This window comes from Erinaceus europaeus, chromosome 19, assembly GCF_950295315.1.
Source record: "Erinaceus europaeus chromosome 19, mEriEur2.1, whole genome shotgun sequence".
In the NCBI taxonomy this organism is placed as follows: domain Eukaryota; kingdom Metazoa; phylum Chordata; class Mammalia; order Eulipotyphla; family Erinaceidae; genus Erinaceus; species Erinaceus europaeus.
In genome coordinates, this window is record NC_080180.1 from 19,942,576 (window position 1) to 19,962,138 (window position 19,563).

A 19,563-nucleotide genomic window follows, 5' to 3' on the forward strand; every position below is an offset into this window, starting at 1 on the left:
CCTCTTGAGCACACTGATAAAGGAGATGCCAGTGCCCTGCCTGGGATTGGGCACTTCATGAGCCTGGGGCCTGAGGGGGCAGGGAGAGGGCTGATGGTGGTGCTACTGGAAAGAATGCTTCAAGAAGTCTCTGGGCTAAGCAGCCTGGCCTGGGGCAGCTTGCATGTTCTGGGGCCTCAGTGAGGGCCTGCAAGCAAAGTTTCCTCCAGAACCCCACAACCCTCCTCATGGAGGAGGGGGATGGACTTGTTATAGGAGGTGGCATCTAAAGCAGAACTTTCGGTTGAGGCCAAGTGTCTACCTGTGCCCACGCCTCCTTACACACTGCTTACCTGGGTCAGGACAGAAAGGAGAGGCCGAGCTGACTGCCTCCTGGGTCCCCTGAATCTTCAAGGACCAAGGCCTGAGGGAGGGAGGCCCCACCCCTGCACCAGGCCCCAGAGCCCCTAGCTGTGGGCTTTTCCAGACCATCCACTGATACACAGCCTGCCATTACCCCCATTCTGCCTCCCCTCACGTGCCCCTCGCCCCCACTTCTGCACGTCCGACCTTAGAGCTCAGACTTCTTTCAACCAAGTTGCTTGGGGACAGCCATGCCATCCCACAAGCATCCTCGGCTGGCCAGACTGCCTGTGCCCCCCACCCAGCCTCTCACTTTCCGGTCCCCTCAGTGGTCCCCAGTGGCTAGGCCCTAAGGCCTTACTTGCCAATGCTGCTGGCACAAGGGGGGCTGAGTGAGCTGGTGCCCTGCACCTGACGCCTGGCTTATGATCCAGGCAGGGGTGAGATGCAGGCAGGCCATTCATGAAAAGAGGAAAGACCTCATCACTGCATCCCATTCTAACCCACCTCCCCCCAACCATAGGGCCCAGCCTTGCTTCCTGGCCTGGTCCAGAACCTTCTGGAATGTTGAAATGCCCTTTTCTAAGCCCTCCCTTCACTTGATCTCTATCAGCAAGTCACTGCTCCTTGCAGGCCATGATCCTCTGCACACACTGAGCTGGTTTACAGAGGCCGGGGACGGGGGTGGGGGGAACCAAGCTCCCAGGCCCCTGAGGGAAAAGCCCTACTCTAGGCCCCCGAGGACTAAACACATGTGCTTTACACTCTTTAATGCATTTATTTCATTTTATTTATATTTTATTGAATGAGACAGACCAGTAGAGACCAGAGCACTACTCAGCTCTGGTTGATGTGGTGCTGGAGATTGAACCTGGAAACTCAGAGCCTCAGACATGAAAATCTTTTGCAGGATAATTATGTTGTCTCCCCAGTTCAACTACAAGCCTGGGGGCGGTCACTCAGCTGGTGTGAACATCTAGCACCTTCTGTTACCTACCTCCTCTCCCCCATGACAAGACATAAAATCACCTCCCAGGGCAATGATGAAAGATGGTGCTCTTCAGAATTGTAAGAGGAATCAAGGACTGAATGAGTGGGCCTTGCAAACATCAGGGTCCACAAGAGAACAGGCTGCCAGGACCTGGGGTGACTGGGCCAGGCATGCAGGGGGTAGGGATAGAAGAGGTGGCAGGGGCTGGTCTGTGCTGGGCTGGGCCATCTGTTCTGTCTCCAGAGAGCACTCAAGGGAGAGCAGCTCTGCCCTCCTCACCAGTCAGTCACCGCCACACTCTTATCATAGTTACTGGCAGTCTCTCCGGCAGGAAGGGGGGCAGAACCCTCATGGGGGAGGAAACAGATGAATCAAAGGAAGGGGGAATAAAGGGACTGTGTCTTCCACCTCCTCTACCAAACACTGCCCAGGCTAAATGCAGGCACCAGGATTCAGTACCCAGAGGTGACAGCTACAGCCAGGCCCCTGACACTCAGCCCCCTCCAGCCTCCACCCTGGAGGAAGGTTTCTGGAAACCTCTCCTTAGATGTATTTGAGGAGCTGGCAGGTAGCTCAGTGGGTTACAGCACAGGGCTCACATGCTAGAGGGACCAGATTCTAGCCCTGGCATCTTCATACACTGGGCAGGACTCTAGTCACTGACAGAAACAGAAGTGTATGTGAGAGCAGTTCTGCCCACTGGGTGAAGCACCTACCTGGTGCTTTTGTGCTTCTAGAATGTGAGCATTTACAGCCTTTGAGGTCCTTGTGTACACCCTGAGTGCTGGCAGGGCCAGAGAAGTGCGGGTCCTTGGTCTCTGGATACTGAGTCCCACCCCTCTCCCCCTGCCCTTGGCCTTGTCTCTGTCCTCAAACTTTTGAGCTGGGGCACCTGATAATGCTCTTGCCCTGGGAAGGGAACTTCTGAGCAGGGCCCCTGGGTCCCACCACCCCAGCACAGCACAGGCACCACAGACAGACCCAGGAAACCCTCCCAGGACATAGAGGGGGCTAGTCGGCGAAATGGGGGGCTCAGGAGTCTTCTGGAGCCTGGTCCCAAGGATCCAAATGCAAGCCACCAGGTGGGAGCGAGGTTGGCTGCTTCTGCACAGCATGTTGAGGGCTTCTGCTGCCCCTGGGGCATGTCCTGAGACCCCTGGCCATGCCCGAGGGTGAAGTCACAGAACAGTGGGCAGGACTCTATGCTTGTTGTGGGTAAAACCAGAGCAGTAGAGAAACCGTTAGGAACAAGAGTGTTAATAAGAAAGTTCATGTGTGCATGTGTGTCCACATATGTGCGTGCGCACATGCATGCGCGTGCGCGCGCGCACACACACATTTGTCATTACAGCATTAAAGGCAGGGTAGGGACTATGCTGACTTTCACTTTCTTAATGTGGCTAGTCCCAGATGTTCCCATGGCTTGATGTTCTTGGGGCTCAAACAGGAGATGGAGGGGGATGGAAGACTGGATCTGGGGGCAGCTAGGACAGCTCACCTGGCACTGCATGTGGGAGTCTTCTCCCCCCCCCAAAGGGCCATACTAGGACAACTGGGATGGGGGAGCCCATGTTAATGTGGGGATAAAGGGGCAGCTAGGAAAACAATCCCCAGCCAGAGGACTCCTCTCCCACGAGGGGTCTCCACTAGGGAGCAAGGCTCCAGGACAACAGAACCCGCTGGCAGCATCACCAGTCACATTCAGACAGGGCGTGAGGGGTGGCATGAGTTTGCCAGCTCTTTTCCTGAGAATCTTTTTCAGAGAAGGAAGAGGGGTATAAAAATTAAAGGCACTGAACCCCAGCAAGGTGGGAGGGGGAGGGGTAATGCAACTGAGGGAAGCAGACCCCCAGGACTAAGGCAGGTCAGGGCCTAACTGCAGGAGCTGCATCACAGGGGTGCTGGGGGGAGGGGCGCTGAGACAGGCAGGCCTGGAGTCCATGAGGCAGCAAGCCCCGAGCCCAGGAGTGAAGGAAGAAGGCGCCGGCTCTGGACTGGATGGAAGTCCCTAGTCAGGCTCCCGCTCTGTCAGGCCTGTGGTGAGACCAGGGCACATCTTCCCCAGAGGCCAGGCTGGGAAGGGGCCAGCTGAGTCTCCCCAAGATTTCTGGCCCAATGTGATAGCAGAAAAGAAGCAGGGGTGATGAGAGGCAAGGAGGCTGCAGCAGGGGTGGGTCTTGGTTGAGGCAGCCCTAGAGGTCCTGGGCGGGCACGTCACACCTGTGGGACAAAGGTACATCAGGCCCAGGGAAGGAGCCAAGTCAGGATGTGGCTCAGTGGGTAGCACACAAGACCTACGTGTGTGAGGTCCCAGGTTTGATTCCTGGCACTGCATATGCCAGAGAGCTGCTCAGGTATATGTAGTTTGTCTTCTCTCTCTCTCTCTCTCTCTCTCATAAAAATAAGTAAATAAAGCTTCTAAGAATGGAAGAAAAGCAAAAGACATCACTAGGCCTGGGAGGGGCAGGGCCTCTGGACAGAAAGGCACCCCCCCTTTGCTCAAGCCCCACTGAACCAGAAATCCCAAATCTGCTGGTTGAAGGGGGCAGAGCTTTGCAGAGTCATGGAGGGTTCCTTTAGTGTCACTGAGTCTGGGTCAGTCTGAGAACAGGAGTCCAGCACTCTGGGTACCCAGACTGTGTGGCCACAGACCAGAGTATGTAAATGTGGACATCAGCATACACCTCCACCCCCAAAGTCCCCCCCTACTCCCCTCACCTCAGCATCCAGTGTGGAGCCTGCTTTCTTTGCCCACTGGGCCCTCTTGCTGGTGGCTGACTCTTCCTGCACCTCCTGGTTAGGGACATCATGTGACATCAGGGACAGGAAAAATGTTGGGGCTCCCAGTGTCCTCTCCTTCCCTGCTATTTCCTAACCACCACCAACCCAGGCTTATCCAACAGATCTCCATCACCCTTGGACTGCCCCCCTCAAACCCAGGGCACAGGGCACACAGCACAGGGCCAGAGCTAGAGCTGAGCTGGGGAAAGGGTACCTGGGGGTCCTGCTCCCCAGAATCCTGGGTTCTGCTGATCCACAGATTGAGCTTCGATGTCACAACCCCTGAGAGTTTCCAGTTCTCCTGAAAAGAGAGGTTACATCGTGAGGAAAGGGGTACTGGCAGCAGAGAGGCATCCCCTGAGGCCTGGCACCACCCCCTCCCACAGCCACTTTTCCCCAGTGGCACAGATCAGAGATGTCCCCCGCTCCACCCCTTCCCAGGGACCTCTACCCATGCAGCTAAGGAGGACACAACAGCAATGCAGCTGCCACCCAAACTGACACACAGAAATGGGGGTCTCGGGCACTGGCAGCACTGAGGGCAGGGGTTCAAGACTTCAGGCCTGCCCCCCCCTCCCCACTGACAAGACCCCAGCCTCACCTTCAGGCTGGAGGCTGGTTCTGCTCGGCCCTGGCTTGCCTGCTCCTTCTCAAAGACGTGGCGCCTGGTGGCCACACTGGAGGGAGCCACAAAGAACTCAGTGCGAGAGGTGCTAGGAGCCTTGAGGGATCCTGATCTCTGCAGACAGACAGAAGGTCAGAGCACTGACCCTGGAGGGCCAGGTCCCCCACACATCCAGGTGCCTTCACCCTCCTCGGGGTCCCCCCCTCACCTGCACAGCCGCGTGGTACTTCTCTAGCTTTTCACCGAGCTTGGAAGCACTGGGTGGGAGCCTCACACTGGCACTGCAGGGGGACAGGGCACAGCCCAGTGAGACCCTCACCCACAGGAGCCGGGAGAGGGGGGGCCACATTCACTCTGCCACTGGAGAACGCAGCCGTAGAGAAGCAGCCACCAGCCCTACTCCTGCTCATTGTCTCTGCAACACCTTGCTCTCCACACTCCTGCACTCTGAGACTAAACCCTCCTCCATTTTCCCAGCCCCACCCAAGACCTGCTTCCTCCAAGAAGCTCTCCCAGATCCCCCCTTCCTGGTTCAGTTCATAGGGCCTCAGTTCCTCCTGCTAAACCAGTCTCCCCGCTGAGTCTGGAGGTCTGTGCCCTATGGCACCGACTGGCATGAGAAGGACAGGCACTTAGCAAACAGGATTGACAGGACCAAGGCAGGAGCCGAGCTCCAGGCACTGACCTTCGAGTTAAAGTCGTTTCTATGTTTTCTTTCTTGGGACTCATCTGAAATGATAAGAAAGGCACTGACAAGGTTGAGAAGCACAGGCCGGCCTCTGATGAGGGTGGGGCGCAAAAAGGCCTCAAGAAAAGGAGAGCCCTTCTGCCTCACCCATCCCCCCACACACATACAACTCTACCCCCAACCTAACCCTCACTGAATCCCCTCCTCTGACCATGAACTACAGGACTGGAGCAGAACAAAAGGCATTAGGACACCTCTCTCCTGGGAGCACAAGAAGGGGTGAAGGAGGACCAATCTAGGGGGGCCTGCCAAGTGCCACTTGCCTGCAGTTCCAGCCTTCCCCACTAGGTGGGGCTCATCACATCTTATTTAAAGGCCACCCACTGGAATGCAAAGACCCTCTTTAGCCAGAGCCCACCCCTGACAACCCTTCTCTCCTCCCCTATACCCCCTGCCCCCTGATAGCTGACTGAAGGCCCCTGTGTGGCAATGGCTGGTTTCCTGGCTGGCCCTCAGATGGTGCCCAGGGACTCACCCGAAAGGAGATGGTCCTGGGGCTGGAGCGTTTGAGGGAGCTGCTGTACGTGGGTGAGACCACATCTGCTTTCTCTTCCCTGCTGGGGATTTTCACCTGGGGATGGGAACAGTATCACACAGGAGGTCTGGGGACCTGGCAGGCTCCTGAGTTTAGGCTACCACCAGAAACTCAGGGGCCTGGCTCAGCCCTGGGCTTCTCCCGCCACCTGGCTGTGCAGGGACAGTGGGCAGGCCAGCAGATAGGGTTTTTCAGGGAAGCTTCCAGAAGGATCCAAGGCTTTCCGAGCATTTGTGGGTCCTGAGTCCACATCCTAAATGAGAACTTGCCATGGGGTACCAGGTGCACCCCTTCATACAACAGATCCCCCCCCTTCAGTGTCCCCTACTCTGATCACAGCTGAACATGGAGGGAGAGAGAGAAGAAAATGCCAGGGCAGGCCTGGAGGCTGGAGGACAGGGGCCAGCATGGGAGCAGAGATCATCGAGGCAGAATGAGGCAGGGGACGAAGCTGTGAAGGGGGGAGTGAGTGGCTGCCGACCTGGAGTGTGATAGGCGGGAATCGGGAAGGTGGGCGTTCGGCTGGGGATGATGGTTTTTTCTCTGGGGAGGCCTGTCCTCCCTGCTCCTTGGGGGCCAGCTGCGCCTGGACCTGGGGCTTGGGCACTGGCTTTGTTTCTGGGGCTGGTGTCTTCTCAGAGACCAGTGACTTCTCAAAGAGTTGGGCCTTCTCAGATACCAGCCGTCTCTCTGAGCCCCCTGTCTTGCCCAAGGGCAGGGTCTTCTCTGAGCCACCAGTCTTTTCTAGAACAAATTTCTTCTCCAAAGTGGTCCTCTTCTCCGACAGCACAATCATCTCTGACACAGATGTTCTCTCCGGGGCCTTCCTGGAAGTGGAAGTCTCCTCAGAGACCAGTCTCTTTTCAGGAGCTTTCTTCTCAGGAATGGGAGCCTTCTCTGAACTGGGAGGCTTCCCAGGAGCTGGAACCTTCTCTGACACCACCTCCTTCTTCTCATTCTTTGGCTGCCCACCAGCCAGGCTCTCCCCCTCCTTGGCCCAAGGGCCCCGCTGCTCCCGGCTCAGTCTCCGGTGAAGGGGCGCCTCTGTCTCTTTCTCCCTCTTGGATGTGAGAGGTTCCTGTTTGGCCTGGGTGGGCCCAGGGCCACCTCTCCCCTCCTCAGGCTGTGGCCGCTCTGGAACAGAGGCCTGAGTCTGCATCCCCTCCACTGCCTGCCGCCTCTGCCGCCGCTCCTTCCGGCTCCTCAGGATGGCCTGCACATCCTCCTCTTGGTCCTCAGCCCTGGGGGTGGGGGGTGGTGGCCTGGGCACCTCCGCTTCGTCCACGCTCGGCAGCCTGAGTCAGGGGACACAGAGGGAATCATAGCAGATGGGAGGAGGAGAGCCCCTGGGGAGGGTGTTCCTCACCCTACAAAGCTGCCTCCCTCTCCAGAGCCACCAGGTAGGGATGAGGAGACAGACCTAGGCTGGCCCTCACTAGCTCCACCAGCTCCACTTGTAGGGCTTCGAGGAGTCCTGGGAGCCAGGGGCTCCTGAAGAAATACAGAAAGCCCTGTGCTCAGATTCAGTCAACAAACACCCCTGAGCAATGGCTCCCTCAGAGTCCTAAGGCCACAGCTGGGTGTGAGAAGGCAGAAGAAATAAATGTGCCTTAACCCCTTAGAGATGACAAGACCAGAGAGGCAGAGGGATTCACCCAAGGTCACACAGCTAATGATAGGTGGAGCTGGGCAGAGAACAGGGGCTCCTGATATACCCACCCAACACCCCTCACTCCTGATGGCACGTGGTGCAGCTGGGACTGGGTAGTAGTCACAGGGGTTGGAGTGACCCAGGACATGCATCCTGCTCCCCCCTTCGGGGTGGGTATAATGGGAGTGGGGCAGGGAAGCAAGGATGGTGTTAGACAACTGGTCATAGGCCTCAGCACTTGACCTCATGTCAAGGAAAGTCTTTTCCTTCCTCAGAGTCCAACTCTCTGCACAATCAAGGCCAAGTTAGCTCATTTCCTAGGCCTCAGCCTCTGGATCCTTAAACCAGGCTTGGAGGTGGGGTGGGGGAGAGGGCTCCCAGGAGAGAAAGATGCCCCACAGCCCTGGCACAGAGGATCATTCAGCAAATCCTGGGGCCTTCTCCTTGTCCACTGGTTATCCCTGAACCTCAGTGGCAAGACTAACCCCCGAGGCCCCCTAATCTGAATTATGGAGGGTCGGGCTAGAGAGCAGCTATAACCAGCTGGGTCATAGCTTGACAGATCTGGAAGGAAGCTGGGGGATGTGGCTGATTTCAACAATTCACCCAGAGATTCCCTGACCAGGTTCCTGCATCTGTAAAATGGGTTAATGACACCTATCTTGAAGTTCATCCTCCACCCTTGGCCCACGTGGTACTGAGGCCCCCTGGGCCCCTTGAGACGAGAGCTGGCACCTTCCCTCCCCACCCAGGCCCAGTCACCTCTCTGCAGCCTTCTGGTCTCCATTGGGGGTGAGCCTGGGTGACCCCTCATCCGAGGTGGAACTCAGGTTGCGATTGCGGCGCCGTCGCTCCCGCTCCTGTTCCTCCTCATCCTCCAGCGTCCGCTGCCTGGCGAGGCTGGGGGGACAGGTGGGGGGACAGGTGGGGAGACAGGTGGGAGGCGGGGGTGTCAGGGCAGCTCAGAGGCCTGTGCCGTGGGCAGCTGCAAGGCAGCTGGTGTGAACCCAGTCAAGTGCACAGACCAGCTATAAAACAGAGTGACAGGGCTTGTGAACACTGGAGCAGAGAGACAATATGTCATGATGATTGTGTTTGTCCATCCCAGGGAAAGTGAGATGTTAAAATCTTGCTTGTTTGTTTACTTTAAATTGATTTTTTTGGGGGGTGGCATCATAGAAATCTCCCATTAGTGCAGATTCACTGCTCTGAGCTGACTCTTTCAGTGAGATGCAGAGAAAAAAGTCACATCCCTGGAGTCTCCCCCAGTGCTGAGGAATCCCCCAACCCTCCATGTGGTGCCCAGGCTCAAGCCTGGACTGTGTTGCAGAGCAATGCGTGTACCCTACCACATGAGCCATCCCTCCAGCCTCCTTGTCCTCCTTTCTCTCTCCTTCCTCCTTTCCTCAATTTCTCTTTTTAAGGTGACTTCAAGAAATGAACCCAGACCCTCACACGGGCCCAGCACGGTCCAGCAGACCAGCCTCCTGAACTGCAGCATCACCCCACCATCTGTGCAGCTTCCCCAGTGCTACCAGAGCTCGAACCCAGGACTTTAGGTGTAATAAGGCACACTTTACCAGCTCAGCTGTCTTCTGGTCCCTTTTTACTTCTGTAATGTGTCCACTTGAACACTTAGATTCTCATTCAAATGTGACTCATAGGTGTGATTCATGTTGTAGGGCAAGTGAGTTTCTACTAAAAGCCACAAGGGTTTGGGTTAGGCCAGAGTTTCTTTTCCTTGGTGCCTTTTACATTTTGACTGGATAATCCCACATGTCAAGGCAGTCCTCAAGTGGCAGAGGAGGTGCTGAATGGGCCCCCCTTGGCTTCTACTCGGCACCACACCCAGTAGTGACAACAAATAATGCCTCCCCACAGTGCCAGGAGTCCCTGAGGGGCAAATACCCCCCCCCCCAGGTGCGAACCTCTGGATTGTACTCATCTCTGGACCCAGAACAAGAATGTAGGGGCGGCACAACTAGATCCTGAGGAGCAGATGAGCTTGAGACGTTCCCCATTCCTTGGCCCTGGGACTCTACTGACAACCCCTCAATGAATAGTCACAGAGAAATGGGCTCAGTCACTCGGTGGCCATGGAACTAACTCCTCAGCTTTGAGGAAAGGGAGGCTCCCAAGTAAGAGTTGTTGACCCCAGAAGATTCCATATCACCTTCTTTTTCTGTCCCTGGAGCAGTGTGAGCCTCTTGACTCTTAAAGCATGTTTCCCCTTGGTTAGAAGCAAAGGAACACACCCAGACATTTACCCTGACTCCTGGCCAGGTCCCCCTTCATCATGGGAGTGACCCTGCACTGTCAGTCATCTGCCCAGCCTCGAGCCTGTCAGTGTAGACACCCACCACCTAGCCACCTCCCCTTGACCATCAGCTACCTCCCTTCTTTCCAGCCTGACCACAGGGCACCCCAAGGAGCAGCTGCCACAGCCAAATCATCAGGAAAGGCTGGGAAGAGACAGAACCTGGGTGAGGTCCCAGTGGGTGAAATAGATTTTAGTGTAGGTGTAGGAGCTGCAAAAGGACTGGAAAGTCCAGACAGAGGAGGGGGACAGACAGTAAGCTTGAGGTCAGAAGTGGGGAGGGCTGTGTTCCCCTGTAATGCTCGAGATCTGAGCAGTGAGCCAGAGGCTTCTGGCTCCGTGGGGTGAGCCTCTCTGGAGCCTCCCTGTGCCTCCCCACCCATTGCTGCCTATGCTCTAGCTCAGAATGTTCTGGAAAAGCCTCCTCCTTCCCTTCTGGAGCAAGGACTGCAGCAGCCACTATGAGGCCTCCCTCCCTGTTGTCAGGTGTCAAACCTGCTCTCCCAGCCTCGCAGGCCCAGCCCTGCTCCCTGGGGCCTCTTCCCTCCTGCAGGGTGTCATCATGCAGCCAGGCCTTGCTCTGAGAAGCACATAGCTTTCTTGGGGTGACCACATGGCCCCACAAAGGCTATAAAGTGAAGCCACATGACACAGCTATGGGGCCCCTTGGGGAAGAGAAAGCACCAGGAGTCTTTGGCAAAGTTGTGTCACTGCATCTACCTTCTAGACCCTGTAAACCTGTCTTTCCCTCAGTTTACCCTCCCTCCTTCCTCAGTTTACCCTCCTTTCTTCCTTAGTTTACCCTTGTTCTGGATCCAGCCTGACATTTTGCTTTTAGTGCCGACTACATTCCAGGCTACTTTCCCTGGGATAGACATGGCAGGCAGGGAGAGCCAAGAGATACAGGCAATGGCAGAGGACAGCAGCAGAAGAGATGATGTGAGTGGGCTAGAGGGGTCCTCCCCAAGAGCCCTGAAGGTGGTGCACTGACACGGCCACACAGAGGCTGCATAGGGGCCCACATGGACCGATAGGCTTCTGGGAGAAGCCTAGCCAGCAGGGCCCACGGGGAGCTCAGAGGGGATCCCAGAGCAGAGACTCCAACACTAGGGCAGAGCTGGGCACACTGCTGGGGTGCCACAGACATAAAGCAGAAAGACGAATTGTGTGGCTTGTAGAGGGGAGGGGGGAGGATGTAGGCATGCCTGCCATCGTCCCACCAGACACTAAGGTAACTTGAGCTGGGGTACTGACATCACTAGAAAAGTGAGACTTTGGAGACACACTTTGTAGCTAGCGCGTGCGCGCGCGCGCACACACACACACACACACACACACACACACACACACACGGTTTGCTGTCAGGCTGGAAGAGGGTGAGGAATGAGAAAAAGAAGACAGACAATTAAGAAGAATGCCCAAACTTTCAACTCCAGAAATCCCCAGGGCAGCTGCTAAGGACAAGGGAGTGGAGAGGAGGGCTTGGGAGGGAGATGTGGGCAGGATGGGGAGGCAGGATGAGGAGAGGGAAGCTGGTCTCACTTGCTCAGGAGACCCCAGTGAGGGAAGAGCACAACAAGACACTACCTGAGGAGGCTGGAGACACTGGGGAGATTGGTGGAGGCCAGGGAAGACCAAGATGGCTGGGGGAGACTGGTGTGAGAATTCAGGGGAGTCCAGTTCACAGCAAACACACAAATCTTAAGTTGTATTTTCTTTTTACCGGGGAGGAGAGGGAATGGGAAATTCCAAAAGGGGGAGCCCCACAGGCCCAGGGCCTGGGGATAGCTCCGCCAAGCCAATAGAGTGCAGGCCTTCCATGTCCATGTGCCAACATGATGCTATGGCTTCACTATATCTTCTGGAATAAATATTGTTTTTATGGGCCAGGGGATAGCTCAGCTTTAGAGCCCAGGACCTGAGTACCTGAGGCTGCAGGTTCAGTCCCTGACACTTTATGCCAGAGCTGGGAAGTCCCATAAAAATAAATACATTTTTCAAAAAAAATATCTTTTAAAAAACAAAGTTAAAGAAAAACGAAAAAGCATGACATGGTCCAGGGAGAGAAGACAGTAGGCAGGGCCATCTTTTATCTCTGGCATTTATGGCTGTCGCCACCCAGCACCAGCACCAGCAAAAGGGTGTGGAGAACAGAGTCATGATTTCAAAAGAGCAGGAACCCCGACCTCTGCACACACACATGAGGCAGCAGATCTTGAGCCCCCCACTGAAGAATCTGCCTGGTTCTGCCCAGGGAAGCTGAGTACCTGCCTGTCACCCCACTGGAACCTTCCAGAAGGTCCCAGTTCCCACCATCATAGCAGCTCTTGGTGAAACATTCCAATATCTTCGGCTTCAGTCAGTCCTCCACAGAGGAGGCAAGGAAGGCTCACTCAAAGACTACGGCCTTGACCACACAGGGTCCCTGTGAGATATGCACATCTGCAAACAGGTCACTCATTCATTCACTGTGACTGACAGCACAGAGCTCTGAAGGCCCACCCCCTCCTCAGCACCTCTCCTTCAGATGAAGCACCCCCTGCTCGGCCCTGCTCTCAGCTCTTCCCTAGACACAGTCCACAGCGGAAGCTGCCCCGGCCTCCTGACTGAGGACCCCCCCATGCCCAGAAGCTGCTCTTCTCCCTGTCCACACAACAGCTGGGCAGGGCTGTGCCCAGGTGTCTTGAGTCTCCTCAGCCCTCAGGGGAGCTGCTGGCTTGTTTGTTTATCCTCCCCTGGGGCCCTAAACAGGTGACCTGTTAGAACTGATCCCCTGGGAAGTGGCTTGCTCCCCCAGGCAGGTAGTGGCAAGGAAGGAGGTGAGGTCTGGGGGCCCACGAGTATCCCCAGCCTTACACCAAGATCTCATAGCCCAGCCCTGGTCACACACTCGCACACCCCCTCCCGCAGCCCAGCCACGATGGGGTTCCCTTAGGGCTTGACACCCCAGCACCAAGACCCCACCCAGAAGGAGAAGAGCCAGCTGGACCTTGAAGGCAAGGAGGGGCCACCTCAGCAGGTGTGAAACCCCAATAATACATGATAACCAAGGGCTTAGTACTCAACCTATACAGCACTCAAATGCTTGATGAGTACCGTGAACAACAATTAGTCTATCGATACAGGTTTAAAGGAAGAAGAGAAACACAGGAGTTTACTGATGGCTGTCCTGGGCATTTTTATAAATTCCTCAGAGGCTCCTAACAGGTTGATGGAGTTCCCATTCAGCCAATGAGGAAACTGAGGCTCCTAAGGGTTGCTCACCTTCCACAGCCAACACAGTTTAACTGTATAGCCCAGTTCCAGCCTTGGTCAGCTGACCAGACACCCATACCCTTGATCTAAGACTAGGAGGGAGGAGGTGCTCTGGGAGGGCTGGTCTGAAACCAAAGGGCTGGCCTGCTTCTTGGGAACAAGGGCTGAATATTCAGAGTAAGGAATAGGGGCCTGGGAGGTCCCCTGAAAGGGCGGGATTCCCCAGCCCAGGCCATGATGCAGCCCAGGAGAAGTGAGCTTTGGGGAAAATCCAAGGGTTCATAAATTGACCTGTAAGTTCCAGAACCAGAGTGGCGGGGGTGGGAGGGACCTGAACCTGGCGGCCCCAGTCTCTGGAGAGTGCCCCCCCACATGCACACTCTCGACAGCTGACCCATGACCCTGAGCCTCCCTCTCACCATCCTTCCTGCCACCTCCTGGACTTCACTTGGGGGCTATCTCTTCCCCAGTTCTGACTTCACTGACCCTGTCTTTGAGGATGGAGGCCCTCATTTTTCCTTTGACTGTTCCACAAGGCATTCTGCCATGCGGCTCCCAGTAGGACTTGCTCTGCTCTCCAAGGGGTAATGGGGGCGCTTTTCCTGGGACCTAACTTCTGCCTGCTCTGTGAAGCTGGGAGTGAGGCTAAGAGCCTCTCCCCTAAGGGTAGGGGGGTAACACAATGGTTATGCAAAGAGACTCTCATGCTGAGGCTCCAAAGTTCCAGGTTCAGTTCCCTGTACCACCACCATAACCCAAAGCTGAGCAGTGATCTGGTAAAAAAAAAAAAAAAAAAAGTAATTTTGGGGGAGTCGGGCGGTAGCAAAGTGGGTTAAGCGCAGGTGGCACAAAGCGCAAGGACCAGCGTAAGGATCCGGGTTCCAGCCCCCGGCTCCCCACCTGCAGGGGAGCCGCTTCACAGGTGGTGAAGCAGGTCTGCAGGTGTCTATCTTTCTCTCCCCCCTCTGTCTTCCTCTCCTCTCTCCATTTCTCTCTGTTCTATCCAATAACAACCACATCAATAACAACAACTTTAATAACTACAACAACAATAAAAAAAGACAACAAGGGCAACAAAAGGGAAAATAAATAAATAAAATTTTTAAAAAAGTAATTTTACCACCATTGGAGGGGAGGGGTGCAGGGTTCACAGTCCTTTGATAGTGAGAGTAGTGTGTAACTATACTCCTATTAATTTATAATCTTATAAATCACTATTAATTCATTTTTTTGCCTCCAGGGTTATTGCCAGGGCTCGGTGCCTGCACTACGAATCCACTGCTCCTGGAGACCATTTTTTCCCCTTTTGTTGCCCTTGTTGTTTTATCATTGTTGTGGTTATTATTATTCTTGTTGTTGTTGCTGTCGTTGGATAGGACAGAGAGAAATCGAGAGAGGAGGGGAAGACAGAGAGGGAGAGAGAAAGATAGACATCTGCAGACCTGCTTCACCGCCTGTGAAGCAACTCCCCTGCAGGTGGGGAGCTGGGGGCTCAAACCAGGATCCTTACGCCAGTCCTTGCGCTTCACGCCACATGCGCTTCACCTGCTGCGCTACCGCCTGACTGCCTAATTCAATTTTTTTTTTTTAAAAGGAGCTTCTCCCCTAAGTACTCAGGCACCTGCATAACCTCTCTTCACACACAGAGCTGCATGGACACAGCTGCCCTGCATCAGGGAGGGGAGAGGGAGGGACTACCTCAGGGCCTGTGGCAGAATTCCTCCAGGCCTCAAGGTACAGAATTTGCAAACCTTGGAAGGACAGAGGGACAAGAGAGCCTAGGCCTGGTGCTGTGTGTTTTCAACCTCCCAGTAAGGCATGTCTAGGCTCCCCTAGTGCACACTGAGGGGTCACAGGGACAGCCACTGAGGTCCCTACCTAGCCCCAGAGGTCTGGGGAGATATGGGAGAGATGGGAAGCTGGGAGACTGGGAGGCTGGGAGGCAGGAGAGCTGCCCAGGGCTCAGCGGGAAATGATTAACCACTGCTGCCCGTCCTGTCCCGGCACTCCCGGACCCACTCACCACCCCCTGCAGACAGGCCCTGCCCAGCCCTGCCCAGCCTGGAGAGGAAAGGACAAGGCCACGGGCCAGGGCCTAGCCAGTCCACCCGGCCTGGACTCCAGGGCCCAGGCATCTGAATTCCTCTCTATGCCCAGGCTGGGCTGCTGGCTGGTCCTGTACTCCCCACCATGGGCCTGACTGGGGTCACCTCAGCAACCCCTCAGCATGATGCTCCCACGCCTGTAAGGTTAGGCTGACAGTGACTCATGACCCTCTCCCCCAAGGCCCGCAGAGGCTTGTTCACTGGGGAAGCAGAAGAGGGGAGCGGTCCTCTTTCCAGATGCTTCCTTCGGGCAACTGTGGCACCCACTACATCTGCCAGCAGGCTCGGTAAGGGCTAGGGACTCATGGGAAGGGGAGGCCAAGGGCTTCTGGGATGGACACCCTGGGCATCCATAGGAGGGGCTCAATCCCACACCTGTAACCACATAAGACCAGGTCCCCCAGAGTGACAAAAGGGCCAGACCCAGCTTCAGCCTGAAAAATCTGTCCCAGCTGCCTCCTCCCCTCACACATATGAACACACACACACACACACACACACACACACACACACACACACCCTCTACATATCCAGGCATGCTCACAGACACAAAATCACATATCCCACCAGTCCATGGGCTCCTGAGACAGGAGTGTCTGGTGGATATTTTTAGCCCAATTCACAGCACCCAGGTCTCCCTAAACCCACATCCTGGGACTCCCAAGACCAAGAACATAAGAACCACCCACACAGCCAGTGGGATCTCCTCATTACCCACCTGCCCACCAACCCACCTATTCACCTACACACACACCCACACATGTGGTCTCAGACCCACCCCTAGCTGAAGCTAAGGCGATCCCCCAGTCAACCAGCCTGAGCCAACACAGAGTCCAAGGCCTTGAACCCAGCCCCACCCTAGAGCAGACCTTTCCTGGGGTGTGTCCAACTTCTGAAGCAGCCGGGATTGCTTCTCCAGAGTACCGACTGCCCTCCATTCTTGAGGTGCCCCTTATCCCCTCTCTAAGCCCCAGCGGCCTCCCTCTGCAGACAGTGACTGGTAACTGCTCCAGAGCAGTATAAAGTGGGGGGGACTCCCCCAACCCCAGTCTTGAGCAATGAGATGCTTGGGAAGGCTGAGTGACAGACTCTGAGTCCCTGGAGCACTGGAGAGTGGGCAACAGTAGGCCAGATGGGCAGGAAGGAGATGGTCCCCCCCCCAGAAATAGCCCTGCCTCAGGCCCCACCTGTAAGAGGCCAAAAGGCCAGGGAGGGAGCTCTGTACTGTACTGTGGGGCTCAGTTTCCCCAGAGGTGTGTGTGTGTGTATGTATGTGGGGGGGGGGGGAAGCAAGCAAAATGGAGGGCTGGGGGTGTCTGGGTGCTGCCTCCTGGACCCCCACCCAACCTGCCCCAGACTTCCCAGTCAGGATGTGATCTAGGCACAGATGCTACCTACACCCAGACCCCTGGGCATTCTGAGGAACCAGCTCACAAACACAGACAGGAGAAGAGAGGGACAGCAATTATGTGGAAGTCATCCAGCCCAGACAGCCCCCAAATGGCACATTTAGAATTCGGGACTCATTAGTGGGAGGAGGGTCTGGGATTACTCACTGAACCTCCCCACCACCAGCACCCCCCAGGAGATGCTGCCCTGTTCCTGGCAGCCCCCTTACTCTTCCTTGCCAAGAGGGGTGCTACTTTTTATCACAGAAAAGGGGGATGGGCAGAAGGGTGGTTGCTCTTAAGAGGTGAAGCTAGCTGGTAACTCCAAGTTATCCCCCCTACCCTAAAAAAAAGTTCCCCCTCCACAGGGGGGCATACCTGGGACTTTCCACGCTAAGAGCCACTTTTCCCCCAATCACTGGGTGTGGGGGTCTCAGTACCCAAAGGGAGGAAAGGAAGCTGTGGAGAAACAGGAACACCTGCCCTGCTACCTGAGGGTACCCTAGCTGAGCCCCAATTTTGTCCTGGAAAGATCAAGACCATGATCGGGGCTCACAGCCCAGTTCACAGGACCAGAATGTTCCAGGGTTGGGATATTTAAATTGTGCAGAGCGCCTCCAGCTCCTGAAAGAGGGTCACAGTTGAAAGGTGTCCCCCACCCCAGTTCTGACAGCCCCAACAGGGAATGGGACCCCTCAGCTCAGTTTTGAAACCCCTCAACTCCCGACAGGACCCCCCAGTTCTGACACTACCCCCAGCTCCTGAAAGAGTTCCCCAACTCTGACATCAAGCCCCCAGCTCCCAGTGGGGTCCCTCAAGTACCCGGCCCAATTCAGATGCCCCCACACACACTCCCCCAGCTCCACACAGGGCCCCGCTGCCCAGGCCACCTCACCTGGACAACGCCGACCAGTCCTTCCTTCCAGACATGCTGCGAGCAGCCCGCGTGTGTCCCGAGCCCGGCCACCGCCTCACCTGCGCCCCTCCCCCGCCTCCAGGTGGGGTCACATGGCCGCTTATATCACCCGCGCGCTGCCATGCGCCGCCGCGGGGAGCGGCCGCGGGGGTGTGGGTGCCCCACACAAAGCCGCTTTCATCGCCGCCCGCCGGGCTCGGCCAACCCAGGTAGACGGACTGCGGGGCACCGACAGACAGGCGGACACACGGAGGCACGAACACGGGCAGGCGCGGGGCGCCCCGGGCCAAGGCGGGAGACTTCCTGCTCAGAACCTGTCGGACCAGATCGGTGCCCGCCGCCCCCTCGCGCAGGTGCCGCGGCCCAGGGGTGCGGGGTTGGGGGTTGGGGGCCGTGGGGGGGGTGCGGAGACCCGCAGATGGGGTCAGTCTGAGCTCACTGCGGGTAAACGATTCAGCCCTGAGAAACCCATGAGCAGGAAGCCGAGCGGAAAAAGTTGGATCGGGTACCGTAATCTCGGGTGTAGAGCGCCCCCAAACTTCCTGGGGCCTTCTTGGGGAGCGTCCCGCCTGGCTCCTGAGCTTTCCAAACTTCCCCTTGCCCCAGAATGTTCTTGGTGCTGCGTGTAAAACTACAAAACACACCCAAGGAAAGCCTCTCCCGCTCCCCGCTGAGAGAGAGAGAGAGAGAGAGAGGGAGAGGGAGAGGGAGAGGGAGAGGGAGAGGGAGAGGGAGAGAGAGAGATGGAGATTCATAGATGTAACTCAGAGAACATTTGAGTGCCCACAGCCCTGAACTCACAAAGATGCCAAAAAGCTGTCTTTGCTGTTGGTTCTGGTCCTTGGGCTTCAGGGGCCTGGTGTGTCAGGGCGAGGAAGTTCAGTTTATGGGGGGGGAGGAGGGAAGGTTGGTAAGAATAGGAACGAACACAGACACCTCGGGCTGGAATCGCGGAGTGATTTGCAGCTTGGCACCACCTGCTTCCCCTGGAGCACCCAGGAGGCTGGCCCAGGTGATTTCTCTCCAAGACTCAGGAGTGGGGAGTGGGGTGCTGGTTCCAGGGAATCTTATCTTTCCTGATGCATCACAGCTGCAAGGTCAGCTGCAGTAGCTTACCAAGAGATGTGGTACCCCACCCAGATGTCCTGGTGGAAGGCAGCCCCAACAGCCAGTATCCTACTAGGCTCTGCTCCCCATAATGGGCTCCCCTTGGTGTGGGGGGGTGCTCTCTAGCTTGAAAAGTCTCTCTGGTAGGGGCAAGCCAGCTGCTAGGCTAAAACAGAAACACACACACACACACACACACACATCACCATTCAGCTAAGACCTCTCCTTTCCAAAAGCCCTCCTCCAGGGAGCCTTCATGACTGGCAATAGCAGATGAGAAGTGGAAGCTTGGAGACTTGGCTTGGAGCTCTGGTCCTGTCCTCTGTGAGCCTTGTGACTCAGTTTCCTCAGTGCAGTGGTGATAAAGAAGCCTTACCTTGCTTCCTTCCAGGTAGTAGGAATGAAATAAATGAGTGGGTCACTGAGGAGCAGAGACACCAGGGGAGGCAGAGTGAGAGCTGGCAAGACCCCAGAGAGTTCTGAGCAGAGGTCAGGGCTGTGTTTTCCCTCCAGGGAAGGAGAAAGCAGGAATGGCAGTCACCTGTGTCTCTGGGTGCTTTGACCCAGGACCTGGCCCTTACTGGCACACCTGCTGTCTCCCTGTGGACACAGAGAATGTTCTTCCCATGCTTAGTCAGGGTGGCATCTCGGTTTAGGAAGGAAAAAACCTTCTTATCACTGGATACCTGGCTCTTCTAGGGACTTTCTCAAGCCAGAGGACAGCTGGATGTGAGTCCCAAATCCACTCTCTGGCCAGGTGGTGGCTCAGCGGTGGAGCATAAGACTTGCACACATGAGCTCC

The 19,563-nt window shown here is 56.1% G+C and overlaps 1 protein-coding gene across 1 annotated transcript; it reads right to left on the reverse strand.

Moving 5' to 3' along the window:
* Positions 1–1,100: 1,100 nt before the first annotated feature.
* Positions 1,101–18,020, reverse strand: LAD1 (ladinin 1). The gene is made up of 10 exons (XM_016187681.2): positions 17,634–18,020; positions 8,436–8,573; positions 6,504–7,317; positions 5,963–6,058; positions 5,425–5,468; positions 4,948–5,020; positions 4,716–4,853; positions 4,329–4,415; positions 4,052–4,126; positions 1,101–3,553 (listed from the first exon to the last, which is right to left on the reverse strand). Exons 1-10 carry the CDS (start codon positions 17,666–17,668, stop codon positions 3,548–3,550), a joined length of 1,506 nt encoding a protein of 501 aa, XP_016043167.1. The 5' UTR covers positions 17,669–18,020; the 3' UTR covers positions 1,101–3,547.
* Between the last annotated feature and the right edge of the window lie 1,543 nt (positions 18,021–19,563).

Excerpts from the sequence above, each read along its gene's own strand:
- LAD1 (XM_016187681.2), bottom strand. The coding sequence starts at position 17,668 with ATGTCTGGAAGGAAGGACTGGTCGGCGTTGTCCAG. Across the intron at positions 7,318-8,435 it reads GACCAGAAGGCTGCAGAGAG|GCTGCCGAGCGTGGACGAAG; the intron begins GTGACTGGGCCT and ends CCCCTGACTCAG. Across the intron at positions 5,021-5,424 it reads GAAACGACTTTAACTCGAAG|TGCCAGTGTGAGGCTCCCAC; the intron begins GTCAGTGCCTGG and ends GTCCCCCTGCAG.